General features: G+C 41.1%; 1 protein-coding gene across 1 annotated transcript in view; it reads left to right on the top strand.

Annotated features, from left to right (window-relative positions):
- Positions 1 to 13,424, top strand: part of FBN1 (fibrillin 1) — a 236,803-nt gene that overhangs the window by 211,682 nt on the left and 11,697 nt on the right. Inside the window, exons 54-61 of the mRNA XM_032174648.2 lie at positions 49 to 168; positions 1,778 to 1,900; positions 4,047 to 4,178; positions 6,701 to 6,826; positions 7,400 to 7,606; positions 9,288 to 9,413; positions 9,662 to 9,784; positions 13,104 to 13,220. Coding sequence (XP_032030539.1) covers positions 49 to 168; positions 1,778 to 1,900; positions 4,047 to 4,178; positions 6,701 to 6,826; positions 7,400 to 7,606; positions 9,288 to 9,413; positions 9,662 to 9,784; positions 13,104 to 13,220 — 1,074 coding nt within the window. The remainder of the gene's footprint in view (positions 1 to 48; positions 169 to 1,777; positions 1,901 to 4,046; positions 4,179 to 6,700; positions 6,827 to 7,399; positions 7,607 to 9,287; positions 9,414 to 9,661; positions 9,785 to 13,103; positions 13,221 to 13,424) is intronic.

Genomic DNA, 13,424 nt, shown 5'->3' with positions numbered 1-13,424 from the left:
TAGTATCTCAATTCATCATGTTTTGGACACATCCCTGGTTTCTTGCAGATACTGATGAATGTTCTGTTGGCAATCCTTGTGGAAATGGAACCTGCAAGAATGTAATTGGAGGTTTTGAATGCACCTGTGAGGAGGGATTTGAGCCCGGTCCAATGATGACATGTGAAGGTACATCTCTTAAACAGAGAACAGTTGATTACATGTACTGATCATGGGAACAATTGGTTGATTACAAGTCTTAATATTAAATACAACTCAGGGTGTATATAATAAAGATCATCTAGGCCTGATGGGCCATTTGATCATTCTTCTTTTGTGGCCTCTTCTCTGTAGGGAAAGAGAGATACCCAAGAATCATACGGTTGTGTGTTCATGGCACATCTACACTGTATATCACAGAGAGTTCTTGTTGGTGTCTCCCTACCACTTGTATTTAGACGCTCCCGTGTTGTTTAATACCTTCTTTCTTACTCTCACTTTCTCCTTCTTTCTGTTTGTCTCTCATACTCCCTTTCTTTTTCTTTTATCTTTTTCTCTTCTTTTCTATTTCTAGGAGCACTGCACACTAAGATACCCACCATCATCCTGTAGCCGTTTGGAGGCAATCACAGCCAAAGCGGTTGCCTGTAATATATAAGCATCTGAAAAGTGTCCATCCATAAGCCTGGTGGAATGTATGGAAAGAAGGAAAGGGAGGGAGTGTCTAGAGCAGTGGCTCTCAAAGGGTGGTTCCCAGGAGCAGCTGTATCAGCATCACCTGGGAACTTATTAGAAATGCACATTGTCAGGCCTGACCCAAGACCTCCTAAATGAGAAACTCCGAGAATGGGGTGGAGCCCAGCAGCCCTGTAGGTGATCTGATACACTCTCAAGTAGGGATTCACTGGCCTTAGGAAAGAATGAAGGAGAGGTGAAGGCAGAGAATAAAGTTGGTAGCAAAGAGAGCTCTTCGTCAGATATGATCCATCAAATGCCCATTGTCGGAGTTGTGGTAAATTTTTACAGGTTGTGACTAAGTCATGATCTGGGCTCTCACTCTCGTTCTTAGTCAGCACTGGTCTTGAGGAGCAACATGAGAGTTGAGATGGTCTCTTTTAATCCTGCTTTTCCAAAACACATTCTGATGGTTCCAAACTCTGCAGTCTGCAGAAATCACTTTTTTTCCATCAATGGTAAACTCATTCCCATCTATTTAAGGTTTGAACGTGGGCATCTGTGTAAACTGAGTGTCTCTGTCAGTATAAAATGATCTGGAACACTATTTGCTTGGGCAGAAGAATCGCTGTTATTTCACAGGAACCTCTTTGTTTGGGGAAAGAGAGGTGGTTAACAATATTGGAGGAGTTGGTTTCTGTTCTGACCACAATTGTTTTGGCGGAATGAGGCAAAACTGATTCCCACGCCATGTGACTGTAGGGAGTGACAAATGGTCAACCTGAGCCTTCTAAGCCAGAATTTCAGAAAAGCCCCTCATATGTTGGGTGGCCTGTAATTTCCCATCCACCTAAATAATCATTAATAATTATACCAGCACAACAAACATAAACTGGGACTGTGCTGGGAGAACCGGGATGGAGAGTCACCCTGTTTATGCCAAATATAAAATAATCAACCCATTTTATAATTTCCTGGAAATGGGAGACCACTTGATCCATCCATGTTTATGACAATGAAGCAATGCAACTTTTGGTAACAGTTTTAGAGTTTTAGTTCAATTGGTAGGTTCCCTTTTGTTGCTGTCCATGATCCCTTATTTTCTTACTCTCCTCTGCTGCAGATATAAATGAATGTGCCCAGAATCCTCTGCTCTGTGCCTTCCGATGTGTGAACACTTATGGGTCATATGAATGCAAATGTCCCGTGGGATATGTGCTCAGAGAAGACCGTAGGATGTGCAAAGGTGAGTCATCGTGTTCAAGGTCATCTAAGCCAGGAAGCTCTAACTCTATCTGTGAGGGGAGATGTCCCTCAAAGCTTCCATTAGTAGGAGAAGGCTGGGAATTGGAATATAAATAGTCCGTGGACAGTACAGGGGTTGTCACTGCCATGTTTCCCCCTAAATTGTAGCTGGAAGCATCATCAAGCCAAGTCGAGGACTGCACTGCACATCCTTTATTAGGTCTCACTGTGCATCGCATGCTCACAACATGCCAGTATTTCTACAAGATGTGGGAATATAAAGAAAAAGACATGTCCCCACATTCAAAAAACCCAATATGAAGAGATTGAGACAGATATAAATACGTTCTCATAATACAGTGTGATAAATGCTATGGTGGTTGTATATACAAAATGCTCTGAGAACACCAAAGGAAATTCTATTTCAAGAATGGGGTAACACGTGGAATCTACGTTGGCTAAACCATCTCCATTAAAAATACCTCCCGAACACCTGCAATTTCCTAAGCACTGAACTAGGCTCTATTTCACAAACTGCAGTAATCATAGAGTCTGCTCTTGAAGAGCCCTGACTTGCTCCTCTCAAGATCTTAAATGAACAGACACCTGTTCTCTCAAGATGGCGGAAATATGATTTTGTTTAAGGGTGGGGAAATTTCCTAAATGAAAGGTCCTAATCATATGCAGAATAAATTTCAAATTTCTCAGCTCAGAGCATGTAAAAGGGAAAGATAGAAAAAAAGAAAGTAGTACAACAGGACAGAAAGTAAAGACTGAGGAAGGCCCAACCAAGTCCAGAAAAGGAAACGAAGGAGGGAAGAACCAGTAGACAATAAGATATTTTTAGATGTCTGGCTTTTCATTAAACTATAAAAACCATATATATATATATATAGAGAGAGAGAGAGAGAGAGAGATTATATAAAATAGTCATTCTACTATTGTATCCTGTTTATTAATATTATCGTATAAAAATAATGTCATATTGGCCAGGCGCAGTGGCTCACACCTGTAATCCCAGCACTTTGGGAGGCCGAGGTGGGTGGATCACCTGAGGTCAGGAGTTCGAGACCAACCTGGCCAACATAGTGAAACCCCGTCTCTACTAAAAATACAAAAATTAGCTGGCGTGATGGTGCATTCTTATAATCTCAGCTACTGGGGAGGCTGAAGCAGAAGAATTGCTTGAACCCGGGAAGTGGAGGTTGCAGTGAGCTGAGATCGTGCCACTGCACTCCAGGCTGGATGACAGAGTGAGACTCCATCTCAAAAAAATAATAATATCATATTATAATATATTGTGTTATTATTATAATTATTGCATAATGTAAGCTTTGGTTTGTTACTCTAATAATCCATTATGATTGTAGTACTGTTATTATAATTATTGCATTATCATATATTGTAATTATAATGCTGTTATAATTATTGTTATATTAAGATATATCCATTATATTATAATTACATGAGGCCCTTTTAGTTCAATTAGTCAACAAGAATCAGAAATCATGCTTCAACAAAGGAGTATAAAACATAAAGAAAGGGACAGCCAGGCGCGATGGCTCATGCCTGTAATCCCAGCACTTAGGAAGGCCAAGGTGAGTGGATCACTTGAGGCCAGGAGTTTGAGACCAGCCTGGACAACATGGTGAAACCCCGTCTCTACTAAAAATACAAAAAAAAATTAGCCAGGTGTGGTGGTGCATGCCTGTAATCCCAGATACTTGGGAGGCTGAGGTATGAGAATCACTTGAACCTGGGAGGCAGAGGTTGAAGTGAGCTGAGATCGGGCCACTGCACTCCAGCCTGGGCAACAGAGAGAGACTCTTTCAAAAACATAAATAAATAAAAATAAAAATAAATAAAAAATAAGGGAAGGAGAATAGAGAAAAGGCATGATTAGAATCATGCTTCTTGAAGAGGTCGTCAGTTGATTAGGGAGCAATTTCTTCAAGTTCAAAGGTGGTTAGAAGATTCCTTTCCATTCTTTAGAGATCATACTCAACAGAGCAGAAGGAAATACAGCCAATAGTGAAATAACATAGATGAAAATTGGTTACTTACTAACATGTTGTGTTTAAAAGTCAGGTAATTAAGGCAGATATACGCATTTTCTTTGACAAATTTGTGATTGTACATTTTTGCAGACGAGGATGAGTGTGAAGAGGGAAAACATGACTGTACTGAAAAACAAATGGAATGCAAGAACCTCATTGGCACATACATGTGCATCTGTGGACCCGGGTATCAGCGGAGACCTGATGGAGAAGGCTGTGTAGGTAAGAGGATCCCTGTGGAAGGAGCTTTGAGTGTGTCAGCAGTGACAGTGGACAGAAGGAACCTGGGCTCTGAGTTCTTGTGACGCTGTGTTCTTGGCGAGACCCATTTTGTTCTCTTACCTCATGTCAAGACTCTCCATGGTGGTTCCCCTGCCTCGTGATCATTTGTGAATTCCGAGAGCACTGTCATTGTCCCTCTGAGCTGGCCTTTGTCTACTTTCTTGACCCATTTGCTGCCAGGATTTGAACAGCATGCCTTTTCTCTATTCTCCTCCTTTACTTTCCATACTCTTTTGTTGATTTGGGGGTCAATTCTCCCCATCACATTGGAATGCCTCCCTATTGACTTAGCTTTGCTACAAATGCCAGGTACCTCTGAATCAGGAATAGCTCAAAACCATCGGGATCTACCTCCAGAAAGTCTGGTCTTGTCTAGAGTAGCATCCAGGCACTGATATTTTTTTAAAGCTCCTCAGCTGATTCTAAATGGATCCAACATTGAGAACTTCATCTTTAGACCAGGAGCTGGCAAACTGCCTACAGGCCAATTCCAGCCTGCCAGCCCACTGTGTGTTTTTATAAATAAGGTTTTATTAAATATAGGTATAACCATTTATTTGCATATTGTCCATGGCTACTTTCATGCCACAATGGCAGAGCCAAGTGGTTGCAACAGAGACCATATGACCCACAAAGCCTAAAATATTTCCTATTTGACCCTAACAAAAAGTTTCTTGACCTCTGCTTAGATAATAATTACAGGAGAAAATTATTAAAACCTTCTCACATGCATTCTCTTTCTTTTTATTTTTTATTTTATTTTATTTTATTTTTTTTTTTTGAGACAGAGTCTCGCTGTTGCCCAGGCTGGAGTGCAGTGGCGCGATCTCGGCTCACTGCAGGCTCCGCCCCCCGGAGTTCACGCCATTCTCCTGCCTCAGCCTCCCGAGTAGCTGGGACTACAGGCGCCCGCCACCTCGCCCGGCTAATTTGTTTTTGTATTTTTAGTAGAGACGGAGTTTCACTGTGTTAGCCAGGATGGTCTCGATCTCCTGACCTCGTGATCCGCCCGCCTCAGCCTCCCAAAGTGCTGGGATTACAGGCATGAGCCACCGCGCCCGGCCTGCATTCTCTTTCTTTTTAATAATAAATGGTGTTACAAAGATATATTTTATGTTGTCATTCAAACAGATTAAGAATCCCATTGCACTTTTACTCTGTACAATACAGATTGAAGCAGTAATTAAAGAACAGACTGTAAAAGCACAGAAAAAGAAAATATGTAGATTAATTGTCACACACTGTATCCTCCTGGATCAGTAATTCTCAACATCAGCTGCACTTTGGAATCACTTGGGGAGCTCAAGTCCAACCTCAGATATTCTGATTGAATTGGTCTGGGGGTGGCTGGGGTCATTGCATTGGGGTTTTGAACCTGTTTTAACACTGTTCTGGATGTCACCTTCCAACTTTCTGTCTTTCCTAGTGAGAGCTCCATCTGAGGGACCCTGAACTATTCTCAAAGGAAGGGAAGCACCTCAGCAAATTATTTTTGATCTTTCTAAATAATCCTCAGATAATTCTAAGAATCTGTAGATATTTTAATGTTTTTTTAAACCTGGGAAACTGAATTGTAGTTTGTGATTTGTTAATAATATTGTTGAAATATTGCAATAAGCACAACCTATATTGGAGATATAATCTAGGTTAATCTGAAGATTAATCTAGACAAATTCCCCCAGATCAATATTGACCACTATAGATATTATTCTAATATGTATTAAAATATTTCTTTCATATGCTGATATTCACATTTTTCCCTCCTTCACTTGAAATAACCCTTTGAGAGTCCTTTTTATGTCCTAATATGAAAAGATTTAAATTTTACTAAGTGAAATATGTAAGCGTGCATAAAATGCTACCATCTAGGTTTAAGTATATAAAATGCTATCAGTTATGCTTTTAAAAGATTAGAAGTGCACACACACATACATATTTGCTTTTATATACGTAATCCAGCTCTGGAAGGATACATTAGAAATTGGCCCCAGAATTGGTTGCTTTTCAGGAGGGGAGTTTGGTGTCTGGGAAATAGGGAATGAAGGGGGTACTTTTGCTGAATCTCCTTTTGTACCTTTTTAATTTTAAACCATGTGAAGAGATAAGCTATTTACAAACTATATAGGAAAGAAGGAAGAAAATCTATTCTTCTATAAAAGATTCAGATGGCTCTTTCTGTTTTCAGTCCTTCAATGAAACCAAACAGTTAAGAATGAATGAAGTCCCTTTTATACCTTTTAAATTTTGAGCCATGTGAACAGATTAGTGATTCAAAAGCTTAGTTAAGAAGGGAAGATGAGAGAGAGGGAAGGAAGGTGAGAGGGAGGGAAGGAGGAAGGAAAGGAGAAAGTAACGAAAGGAGGGAAGGAGGGCAGAAGGAAGGAACGAGGGAAGGAACTCCATCCTCTATAAAATGGTCAGATGACTCTTCTTGGTTTTGGTCCTTCAATAAAATCAAACAGATGAGAATGAATGTCAGACGAAGCCAGGGATCTGTGAGAATGGGCGCTGCCTCAACACCCGTGGGAGCTACACCTGTGAGTGTAATGATGGGTTTACCGCCAGCCCCAACCAGGACGAGTGCCTCGGTGAGTACAGTTGGCAGCGCACTTTTCCTAACCTCAGCCTCCACGCTGGGATGCCGGAAACCCAGACTTCTTATTTGAAATACAAGAAAATGTCAAAATCTGAGGAAGGATAAAAAATGTTCATATTTTGGAGATGCCGTAGTGAGTGTGATTGTCCGTTGGGCTCAGCAGCACCCTGCAGCTAAATTCTTCCTTTGCTAATTGGATCCTGAATCACTTGTTTGGAATTTCTTGGCCGGCTTTGAAGCCCTTGGTGATCAGGATCCACTTCCATATGTTTCTCTGCCCCTCTGTCTGTAAGCATGGCTATTCCCCTGTATTTCTGGGAGCAGAGAGAGTTATAAGCTTGTCTAGGCCAATGTCTTTCTGCCTACTTACTGAATGTCTTATTTGTTTCCCTCAGACGCCATCCTTTCTCTTTTACTGCTGTCTCCAGCTTTCCCCTCTTGCTTCTTCTCACCCAGGGTAAAGTGTTACATCCTTTTTTGGTTTTTATATCTGACCAAATTTTTAATATTTTGTTTGCTCTTAAAATTTCCTGACATCCCCTTTGCCATATAATGTCCCTTCCAGACAATCGGGAAGGGTACTGCTTCACAGAAGTGCTACAAAACATGTGTCAGATCGGCTCCAGCAACAGGAACCCCGTCACCAAATCTGAATGCTGCTGTGATGGAGGGAGAGGCTGGGGTCCCCACTGTGAGATCTGCCCTTTCCAGGGGACTGTGGCTTTCAAGAAACTCTGTCCCCATGGCCGAGGATTCATGACCAACGGAGCAGGTACTTCATTTATAGTCCAAAAATACTTGCAGGGAATCTGTTTTTTGCGTGAAAAACAGATGAAAATGTGGAGTCTGTAATGTGTGCCTAGGTTGAATTGCACAGCTGAGGCCAACACAAATTCTTCATTATGGAGTTTTAGACATTTGAGGTCATGCTGCCAAAGTGGCCTTGGTCCACTTGATTAAGCTGTGTGTGCTTAGGACCCTCCCTCTGCGTTCCAGTGAGTCTTCAACTTTTTAAACAGAAGTTTACTATAAGTCAATTGGCTACTCAGAATATAATTTTTAAATTTTTTAGATAAACTTTGAAATAAATGATTATTAAATGCACAAACCAGTCCACCAAGATGTGGAACTCCTAAACTGTATTGCATAAGAGAAGTATAAATCATGCTGATATCCTGGCAATTAAACACAGTTGCATCTGGAAAAGCACAAGCTCCTTAACTAGAGCAGGAGGAAGTGTCAGACTGTCTAAGGCAACTCTAGAGATATCTAGGCCTGTCACTAATATGATTCCTGTGTTTCTCAGCTGTAACGACAATTGGTTTTTAGTTCATAAAAGGACTGAGAAAACGTGAGAGCTTTTTTGAGCTTCTTGGGAGGGAATTAGAAGTAAAAGGGGAAGAAGGAGGTTAAGAAGGATTTGTGTTTGTATTGGAAAGATGTGGCTGAAGGCAGAATAATGGAACTGGATGTGATTTAAAAAAAAAAAGAAAAAACAGACCTAGAAAGGTAAGATGGAGTGACCAAAAGCAATTTATGATTCTTTGGAGGATATAGCAGTAAGATGGTCGAAAAAACTCATTTCTGGAGACCAATAAGAGTGTGCTAAATTGCACTTCAGAGTAGACTTGTAAAGGTCAGATACACCCAGCTGTTGGTATAAAATGGTTATTTGGCAGTCAAGGGCTGAGAACCCATGTAGAAAGTGCTCGTATTGGCACTTCGCCAAGCAGTAAGGAGGTAAAATGGGTCAAGATGTGGAAGACAGTGGTTTTAATGCTCAACAGTGCATATTGACCCAGTCTTTCTGTGGTACAGCCATGAGTAAGGGTCTCCCTTCCTTAGCAGGCTGCAAAAACCCAGCACTGTCATCCACCTCAGAGCCCTAGTTAGTTTCCCCCCTCACCAGAGGACAGAAGTTCATCTCACTTCCCTAATATTATGTAATTTGAACTTTTTCATGATTAACCACAAACACAACAAAAATAATGTAAAAGAAAAAAAAACCTTACTTCTTATTTGAGCATGCAATACTGGGGGGGGAATGGGGTTTCCTCGTCAAAAGGATCTGCTTCTGTGCTTCATTTATGAGATGTCAGCAGGAGGCAAGCTTAATGGCATGAGATAACACAAAAAGCCAAATATGTCTAGATGGGGTGGCTGTTCTATGGACGCAGAAGATAAAAATATACATTTAGAAGACCAGTTGTTTTTAAAGTTTTTCTGTGGCTGAATTATTTTATCAATTATAGTCTAATGAAGTTATTGTTTGCCTTTTGATATAGCTACTGTTACATATTAAATTTATGGTGTCATCTTACTGGTTTAATTTCTTAGGCCCAAAATATAGTAACACAATTTATTAGTATTTACACTGAAGTGACCCCCTACATATTAATGTTGTCAATTTTATGATATGTTTCTTATCTTAATTTATATTTGTTAAATTACAGATATCGATGAATGCAAGGTTATTCATGATGTTTGCCGACATGGGGAATGTGTCAATGACAGAGGATCATATCATTGCATTTGTAAAACTGGGTACACTCCAGATATAACTGGGACTTCCTGTGTAGGTAAGTGTCTATTTCTGATGGCTTATTCTCAGGTGGAAATTTTAGATTATGGAAAAAAAAAAGACCCAAAGCTAAAAATCTAAAAAGTCTGTGCAGTTTCATAGGAAAGCACAGGACAGTCATCAGAGTCTACACAGAGTTTACTTTTTCTTTCCCCAAAACTAAAATTCTTCGTTAGACCCTGTGGAAATTGAGCCTGTAGACATCATTTTTAGATGTACAGTCACACTGTATTTCTTTGATCATAGATCTGAACGAATGCAACCAGGCTCCCAAACCCTGCAATTTTATCTGCAAAAACACAGAAGGGAGTTACCAGTGTTCATGCCCGAAAGGCTACATTCTGCAAGAGGATGGAAGGAGCTGCAAAGGTAAAGTAGAATTGACCATTGCCCCTCACCTAGCTCCTGACACATGGCTGCATTCCTTTGCCTGTAAGAACTCCACAGGCAAGCCGAAAGACCTGCTCTACAGGCAGGAGGTGCTTCCCTGGGGTTAATGCCTCCATGGGACCCACCTCCTGTGCTGGAGGGAGGGAGGCTAAAGCCAGGGAGATTGTGGAGGACCAGTGGGAGCAGCCGTCCTCGCTGCATGCCCCCTGGGCATCCATGGTGGCCATCCATGACGGTCTCAGAGATAGCAGGGCCAGCTCTCAATGGCTCTGGTGGGGCAGATTCTTAATTGGTGAACTCCTCTCTGCTTTCTGTTTTTTGTATTTATTCTTTATAGCCATATAGTTCAGGTTTCCAGGAAGGTCCTGCCTCGGAATAATCAGTGCCATGATCGTAGAGGACATTGTGCCTAATGAATTAGATGCTGTGTCCAGATTTTTGTTCTGCAGAAAATGTCCATTTCTGCCCTGTAGGAGCTTCCCTGAGACATAAATATCACACAGAATTAAGAATCAGCAAAGCTCTGGGCAGAAATCCCTTCTCAACCAGAAGTTATCCTTTGCAAAAATTTTTTGGTGTAAATTTACTCCTGTAAACATCTTCCTCCACAATAAGAACATTATATTTAGTGAATAGCACTAGTGAGTCATACTTAACAATAATTTGGGAAATTAGAGATTTGGAGAAGAAAAGGTAGACCAAGTGGTAGAGCAAGAGATATCATGTCATGCCACGAAACTTTGAAGGAAATCTATAGAAACATACAGAAGTAAGGAAGGTAAAGGGTAGAGTGGAGTCTTTTTTCCTATTTTTTCTCATAAAGCTTAAGTTCTTCCACTTACTTGGTATATATAACTAAATATCAAATGAATGATGCAGCTGTATGTACCACTGAAACTGAGAAGAGGCTAGAAGGGTGGAGGGTGGGACCAGCACATCCCCACGGAGGATCCAGATTGGAGGAGAGGAGAGGAGAGAAGTGGAGAGCAGCGAGAAGTTGGGCTCTTGACCTCTTTCCTGTGTCTGCTGAGAGGGAGAGTTAAGAGGCATGTAATAGTGGATGACATCATGGGCAACTGCCTGAGGCCTTCCTGTGCAGCACAAAGCCTGTATAATCCTGTAGTTTGGGGAGAGGAAGTTGAGAGACCTACTTACCCGTTCTAATCATCTTAAATGAACAGTCGCTCATAGTTTTGTTCTTCTCAAATGTGGAACTTATTTTACATCTGGGGTCACTGTGAGTTCTAGGCAATGTGAAGCTATAACTCAGAGCCATAAATTTATTCATATAAATGAAGAACCAAATTCAAGGGGAAAATATCTCTCATTGTATATATTATCTGTAACAAGCAAAACAAATTTATAGCATTTTTTCTAACCTCTGGGGGCAGAAAATTCTCAAAAGTTTCCAGCAATTAAAAGATGAAAAATGAAAATGCATCAATAAAGTTCTCTTTATGGCTTTAGGAGTGCAAAGAGCACTGTAATTTTTACGTGTCCGCTCACAACTTGTCCCTTTTCCTGTTTTTTCTCATAAGGTTCAAATTCTTCCACTTACTTGGTATATATAACTAAATATCAAATGAATAGTGCAGATAGTTGCACCACGGACACTGAGAAGGAAGAGGCCAGAAGGGTGGCTGTGGGAGCAGCACATCCCCAGTGAGAGAGGGGTAGAATGCAGATTAGAGGGGAGAAGAGGAAGAAGGGCATTCTTGGAGGCAAGAGCAGCGAGTGCTGCTGTTCTTCATGTGTTGTACTCATGAAATGGTGTTAGGAGAAATCACTGAGTCATCTTCCTCACCTGTTGCAGGTGAGCTTCAGCAAATGTGTCATGATGCTCCAGCCAAGCTCCTTGGGCCATAGACAGGGGAAACCAGTCCCCAGGCTCTGAGAAAGCTGAACAGAGAGTGCATATCAGTCAAGCTCTCAGCAGTGGAAAGAGCACAGGACGGGCTGCATTATAAGAGAAGCCGGAACTAGGACAGGTCTTGGGAGGGTCTCTCAGTGTAGGCCCACTCCAGGTGTTACTCTAGCCAGGAACTGGCCCTGTGGAGTGGAAGCAGTCACTGGCAAAGCTAGCACAGATCTGCAGCTCCAACGCAGTTGTGCAGATGGTGGGGGCATAGTGGTTGAATTTGTGATAAAATAAAGTCACTAATATGTTTTCCTGAATATGCGGCAATTTTAAAATTATCATTAAAATTTAGCTAGAAGCTAGAACACAGCATTTCATCTCTTGATATTTTGAAATAACATTGGAGTTGAGAATGCAACTAGAAGTTGAGGCGTTGAGGAAAGAGGCCTGGTCAAAGCAGAGGGTTTTATTGAGATGTGGGAAACAACGTTGGATAAACACTGGAGGCAGTTGTCAGTTTGGGATTTTTGGTTTTTTGGTTTTTTTGTTTTTTTGTTTTTTTGTTTTTGTTTTTGTTTTTGTTTTGAGACGAAGTTTCACTCTGTTGCCCAGGCTGGAGTGCAGTGATGCGATCTCAGCTCACTGCAACCTCTGCCTCCAAGGTAGCTGGGATTACATGCACGCACCACCACACCCAGCTAATTTTTGTATTTTCACTAGAGACAGGTTTTGCCATGTTGCCCAGGCTGGTCTCAAACTCCTGAGCTCAAAGTGATCAGCCCGCCTCGGCCTCCCAAAGTGCTGGGAATACAGGCATGAGCCACCACGCTTGGCCTGGAGGCAGTTTTATTAAAGTGCCTTTAGCTATTAAGATGAATTTTTCCTTTGCTTTGTTTCCTTCCTGATGGCTCAGTTTTGTTTTATCCTAAGAAGAATCCCAACTAAAGAAATCAGATTTTGTTTCTGATGACTTCATTTGAGTAGATTAAAAACAGCAGACAGAAAAGAACTAAACCAGCAAATTCATTTCAGCGTCAACATTTCTCTTTATGTTTTAACTTAAATAGATCTTTTCAATGCTCTGGAAAATTTGCAGAATCATTCATCTTTCACTTCATTTAAAATTTGTTTAAAATGTCATGATTTATTTGAAATTCCTTTGTTGAGGAATTCCTGCATTTCTCCAATTAGAATTGTGTTTTCTTGGATCCCCTAAAGATCTCTTTATATTTTTTTGAGGGGAGGAGGGTCTAAATTGACACCTTGTTTTACCTTTCAGATCTTTACCCCCTGTGTCTCTCCTTGCCTTTTGCTGTGGCTTCTTTCTAGTCAGGGTCATTTGAGACTTCCAAATCAAACGTGGAGCTGCTTCATAGGGGCGGCTTCCCTGATCCTGTTTTGTTGGCTTGACTCAAATGCCTATCTTGCATTTTCTTGTAGATCTTGATGAGTGTGCAACCAAGCAACACAACTGCCAGTTCCTATGTGTTAACACCATTGGTGGCTTCACATGCAAATGTCCTCCCGGATTTACCCAACACCATACGGCCTGCATTGGTGAGTAGGAGAGGAAAAAATCCTACATGGAATGTAGCGATTCTTTTAAGGGATTATTTTCTATTTCCTCTGCTGTTGGGATAAGAAAACAAAAGCTCAAAGAAATATGTGAGTGCGTGTATGTGTGAGCACACCTGTACATGTATGTAAAGAGTTGTTGGCCTTATTTGGCCTTGTCCGAGTCATCTTTCTAACTTTCTTTTA

Source organism: Hylobates moloch, unplaced genomic scaffold, assembly GCF_009828535.3.
Source record: "Hylobates moloch isolate HMO894 unplaced genomic scaffold, HMol_V3 SCAFFOLD_14, whole genome shotgun sequence".
Lineage (NCBI taxonomy): Eukaryota > Metazoa > Chordata > Mammalia > Primates > Hylobatidae > Hylobates > Hylobates moloch.
This window is presented reverse-complemented; position numbering and strand designations above follow the sequence as displayed.